At 67.6% G+C, this 5,595-nt stretch overlaps 1 protein-coding gene across 1 annotated transcript in view; it reads right to left on the reverse strand.

Annotated features, from left to right (window-relative positions):
• Positions 1-2,820, reverse strand: part of ITM2C (integral membrane protein 2C) — a 19,910-nt gene extending 17,090 nt beyond the window's left edge. Inside the window, exons 1-3 of the mRNA XM_012725199.1 lie at positions 2,660-2,820; positions 1,049-1,237; positions 253-406 (exon numbers count right to left, since the gene is read on the reverse strand). Of these exons, the coding sequence (XP_012580653.1) occupies positions 253-406; positions 1,049-1,237; positions 2,660-2,734 (418 nt within the window). The 5' untranslated portion in view covers positions 2,735-2,820. The remainder of the gene's footprint in view (positions 1-252; positions 407-1,048; positions 1,238-2,659) is intronic.
• Positions 2,821-5,595: the final 2,775 nt, after the last annotated feature.

Below are 5,595 nucleotides of genomic sequence, written 5' to 3' on the forward strand. Positions count from 1 at the left end.
CTGCCTCCCCCGGCACCTCCCAGTTGTGCTAACGCCGTGCCCACCGCCTCTCGGCACACGCCTGCAGGCCTCACGCCTGTCCACCCTGCTCCGCCGAGCGGGGTGCGGCGAGGAAGCTGGGCTCTTCATGAGAGGGAGGGAGACGCATGGGGGTGCAGCGGGCAGAGAAAAGCAGAGGTGTGGTGAAGGGGGGGTGGGGGGAGGGCACAGGGGAGGTGGCCCCTGGGCCGGCACCGGCTGCGGGAACCTCACCCTGGGCTGGACAGGAGGGCCAAGCCCGGGCGAGCCCCCTCACCTTCACGTTCATGAGCAGCTCCCAGAAGTTTCGAGGGGGCAGCACAATGGTGGTGTTGAGCTCGATGACATAGCACTTGTCCAGGGAGATGTCGTGGTAGGCGGTGAGGCCCTAAGCCGGGGAGGGGCCCCGTCAGTCCCTGCAGGCGAGGGTCTGGCCCCCGTGGACTCTGAGGCACGAACCCCGGTGCAGCGCAATGCACCCCAAACTCCTGAACACGCAGGTGGCTGCCTTTAGAGGGGCCCCTGCCGCAGCTGTTACCAGGTCCCCTGGGCTTACAGAGCTGAGGTTTGGGGAACACGGTGCCATCCCAATTTTGCATTTTATCAAACCCGCAGGCCCGGGCACCCCTGCGGCGGTCTGGAGCTCCGTGAGCGGCCGGTCCCAGGCACCCTCGGGACTGTGGCTGTGAGCACGTCCAGGCCTGGGGGGGTCCCGGGAAGTGTCGGGGGGCTCTGGGCAAGAGCCAGGGGCTTCTGCTCGCTGGGCCTGGGTGGTGTCCCGTGGACGTGCACCTGGTGGCCGACGCAAGGAGCCTGGCGCGGGCACCCACGCGTGCAGCCGCGAGCAGAAAGCCACCCCGCAGGTCCCGCGCCGCGACAGCTGGTCACCTCGGGGAGCAAAGCCCCCGCGCCCCGAACCCCCACACCCAGTTGTAGATCAGGGTGTCGGGTTCTCTCCCTCGGGAGCCTTGGGGGAAGGGCTCCGGGTCCTCCAGGCCCCTCGCCCGCACCCCCAGGCCCGGCGCCTCACCCGCTGGAAGTCGTGGATGATATCTGCGGGGTCGCCGCCCCCAAACTGAGGCACCGGCACGTTGATGCGCTCGTAGTTCTCCTCCAGGTAGATCTTCACGTCCTCCTCCAGCTCCATGCGGGCGCGCATGCGTGAGGACAGGGAGTCCTCGTAGAGCACCCCGCAGTGGAAGAAGTTGTCTCGGGCCAGCTGAGGGGCCAGGGACAGACGGACGTCACGGGCGCCCTGACGCCCCGGGCCCTGCTCTGCGGGACAGCTAACTGGACGGCCTCGAGGGCCTCGGTTTCCCCGTCTGTTCACGCGAGCACCGTCCCCTTCTAGTCTCTGAGTCTACAGCTGAAATGGGGAGGGCGCAGCTCCCCGGTGGCCCCACGGCCACAGACAAGTTGGAAGAGCAGGGGTGGGCGGGACGGTCCTGAGGGGCAAACGGAGGACACTGAACTGGACAGGCTGGGCCCCCTGCAGAGGGGAGGGGGAGCTCCCCATCTTTCCTGCTGCCCTGCTGTGCGGCCCTGCTGACCCTGGGGGGCCCCCAGAGGTGGGGGCTGCTGAGCAGCCCAGTCAGATGGTGGTGGAAGCACCAGGCCAGCTCCAGGCCCAGCACCTCCCCGGGCCCCCAGGCCTCAGCAGCCAACCCGGTGACCCCATCCCTCAGGGAAGGGACGCAGTGGGTGGGGGCTGGGCAGACTCCCCTCTCTGGGGACACGCCCAGGGAGTCCACCGCACGTGGGCCCCTCCCTGGAAACTGGGGCAGCAGCACAGAGCGGACATCAGGAGCTGAAGGGGGGGAGGGGAGGGGCCCTACGAGGAGGGAGTGGGAAGCGGCCGTGCCGGTGGGCACAGATGACCACAGCAGCAGGCCCCGGGCGCTGGGAGCCGAGGCTGCGGGGGAAGCCCGCGGAATCCACTCTTCAGTGATTTCCATCGCGAGAAAACTGGGTGACAGATCACAGCGCGGTGCCCGAAGGCGCGAGGCGGGCACCAGAGCGGGAACGGGCGCCTTGCCCGTGGGGGCCGCGACAGCCCAGTCCTGCCTGTGCTTGGGCTCCCGTGAGCGTCACCTTTAACGCGACTCCCTGGAGTCCCAGAGCTCGGTGCACCGCCTGCTGCCCAGGGCGAGCTCTCCAGCTCGGTGCCAGGCTGGCTGGGGCCCAGGTAAGAGGGCCATGAGCTAAACCCACCCCTCGCCTTTGCTCTGGGCCCCGAAGGTCAAGCCTGGACTCCTGAGACCGGCGTAGGCCCAGTCTCTAAGAGGACCGTGGCGTTCCCGCGGGTGACCAGGGCTGGAATCCGGCAGGGGTGCAGACTGGGGGGCCAGGCCTGTGACGGGAGGGCTGGCTTCCCTGCCCCTGACGTGGAAAGTGCCCAGTGACCCCAGACACGCCTGGCGAGATGGGTAAGGGCCCTTCTTCTGGCCCGGGAGGTCGGAGGATGGGGCCAGGTCCTGCCTCAGCTCTCCAGGACAGAGGCTGTGGGGGGCAGACCTGGGTACCCCTCACATACAGGGCACCTCTGGGCTTCCTGGGGTCTCTTCTATCATGGGCCCGCCATAAACTGCGTTCCTCCGTGGAGACCACCTCCGGGCCCTGCCCGCCTCCCCGGCCGCCTCACCTGGGCTAGGAAGAAGTATCTGTAGATGTAGACGGAGGCGAACACCAGCCCCATGAGCAGCACCACCATGCCCATCGACAGGTAGCAGACGCTGCCCACGGAGCCCCCCTTCTTATAGCGGTGGCAGGGGGGCCGCTCCTCCTGCGGAAGCAGAGCAGAGTCAGCCAGGGGAGTCAGACGCGGCTCTGTGAGGGCACCAGGCCCGGGAACCAACAGCAGCCGGGAACGGGGCGGGCGGGGGTCACTGCTCCGGGAAGCGGGGAGCCACGGAGACTCTTGAGCAGGGGAGTGGCCAGTCACTGGACGAGTGTTCGCAGGGAGACTGGGGTGGGCCTGGGAAGGAGTCAGGCTCCGGCGGGGCGTCACGGCGGGGACCGGTCACTGACTGATGGAGACGGGGCTCGGCAGCTTGGGACTGGGCACCGGTTCGTGTCGCCCTCTGACCCACAACGGGCACAGCGCCCAGCCTGCCCGCAGCGGCCAGTCCCGCAGCAGCAGCCGTGGCCCAACAGGCTGCCCGGAGTGGGGCCTGAAGGCTCGTGCGCCAGGGCACCCCCACGGGGAGAGAAGGGAGCCATGGCCCTGGACGCAGGGGCCAGGCAGGGACTCCTGGGAAAAACCTGCTCTGGGAGCTGGACCCAGCCGCTGGGCCGCCAGGGAAAAGCCAGTAGACGGGACCCAGCTCCAGGCCACACGTGCCAGGGCCGGCAGAGGACGGTGCCAGCAGAGCGCCCAGGAGCTGGGCGACTCCAGGCCGGTGCTTGCAGCCCCTGGCCAGACCTCCGCCTTCCCGCCCGCCCTCCACCATCCCCCACCCAAACCCAGACCTGCACCCCAGGGCCCCACCCAGCTGGGGCAGCATGGTGGGGGGCGGTGTCCAGCAGGCACGAGCCAAGCCCTCTGGGTGCTGCACCCCTTTCTCCTCCACCCTCGGACCAAGACTCGGCTCAGGTCCCAGTTACCCAGGACAGCGGCGGTCTCTGGGCACAGCGCCACACGGGGGACCCCCGTGCTGGGGGTGGGGCGCAGCACATGCTGGCTCCCCCAGTCTGCTCTCCCCTGGCTGCTAGGGATGTGGGCCCGGGTCACGGAAGTGGAAAGGAGTCTGCGCAGAGCAGGGGGTGCCTCCCACATGGGGCTTCTCCCCACTTCCAGTAAAGGATGGCCAACCCCTGGAGGACCCGCCCTCCCTGGACACACCCCTCCCCAGGCCAGCTGGGCCCAGCCTGCCCCAGCTATACACTGCAGGACCAGGACAGGGGCGAGGTGCCGGGCTCACCTGCTCCCCACACCCCCAGGGAGCGGCCCAGGAAGCACAGGCCTGCCGCAGGGCTCTGGGATCAAGACCAGAACAGCGAGCTTGAGACACCTGCCTGGCTGGCATCTCCCTGGCACCCTGGGGACACGGTGACTGGCACACATGCCACAGGGCCACGGGCCAGTTGTGCTGACAGGGCTGCAGTGGCCCTGACTGTCCAGGGGATCCCCGGAAGCAGAGCGGCCGGGCCAGTCCAGCCCCACAGCTGCTGTGAGCACCCCAGGAGGCTTTCGGTGGCCCCGGCTGCTCAGCACATCCCGAGAAAGCGCGTTCGGACAGGTGAGGCCCCCACACCTGCCGCTGGGAAGGGGCTGTGGGGCCCGAGACCCAGAATCAGGGCCTGGGGTTCTGTGAAATGTGAAGAGAGCTCCCTGGCCGGGCCTCTGTCGGGATTACAGGAGACGGAGCACCGAAGCCCTCTGCAAAGGATAAAGTGCTGGATAAAAATAGCAGCGCTGTATCGGGGAGTCTGCCTGCCCAGGGCCACCTCTGGGGACGGCTGCTGAGCTGCACAGTGGCCTGGCTTTTCGCCTGCGATTGCTTTAATGAAACAAGTAACATAATGGGGGGAATCAGCAAAGTACAAGGGTGCACCCCAGAGCCTGCTGCACAAGCTGAGCTCATGGACAAGGCTGAGGGAGGCCTGTCTGGGCCTCCTGCTGGCCCAAGTGGCTAAGTGGGGGGGGGGCCTTGAGTGGCCCCAGTTGACCTGCAGAGGGGGCCAACAAGGAGAAAGCCTTTAGCTAGGACTCCTCCCCCAAGTGTCCACACCTACCTCTAGGGGCCGGGACCAGGTCCCACCTTCCAGCCCCGGCAAGCACCCCCAGGGGGCTCCCAGCCCCCCCTAGCTATACCCCTGGTGCACTCAAGGCTCCCTCCCTGCCCCTTCCAGGCGCACACCCCCCTTGGAGACAAGCCCCCCAAGCACCCTGGGCAGCAGCAGGGCAGAGCCAGCCACACTAAAGGCTCTCGGGACTTAGAGCTCAGCAGCAGGGAGGGCCCATCCTGCCCCGACCCGGTCCAGACCCTGCTCCCTCCCTCAAGGCCTGGGAGAGCTGTGGGTCAGCCAGGGCCATTATGGCCGTGGCTGTCCTGGGCCACCCAGCTCACCCTGTGGGGCTTCCCTGGCTGCTCTGGACACCCAGGAAAATGCCCCACCGCCGCCACCATCCTGGATGGTGCCCCCAGGCGTGGGGGATTCCGCAGACAGGAGAATACCATAGGAGAAAACTGCTCCCGTTTCCAAGGCAACTGGGTTTCCTAAGCACAGAGCCTGCAGTGCACTGTGGGGGCAGGTGAGGTCTCAGGTCTCCTGCCTCAGAGGTGCTTATGGGGGAGTTCGCAAGGCCTGGGTCCGCCCCCTCCGGCCCAGGGCTGTGACCAGGCCTGCGGGAGCATTCACTGTCCTGCCAACCCTGGGTAACAGGGCTGAATGGAGACTGCAATGGGGTGGCCTGATGGGGAGGAGAGGGCCGGACACCCCGGCTCCCAGCATCACCTCACTTCCCAGCAGCTTCCTCCAGGTTGTGGACTGAGAAGTAACGGCCCCAGTGTGTTTGCTCAGAGGCAGTACCTTGTGTGAGGGAGGGGCCTGACTGGGTGCGGGGCAGACTGTCCA

Source organism: Condylura cristata, unplaced genomic scaffold, assembly GCF_000260355.1.
Source record: "Condylura cristata isolate star-nosed mole 26May11 unplaced genomic scaffold, ConCri1.0 scaffold00002, whole genome shotgun sequence".
Taxonomy (NCBI): Eukaryota; Metazoa; Chordata; class Mammalia; order Eulipotyphla; family Talpidae; genus Condylura; species Condylura cristata.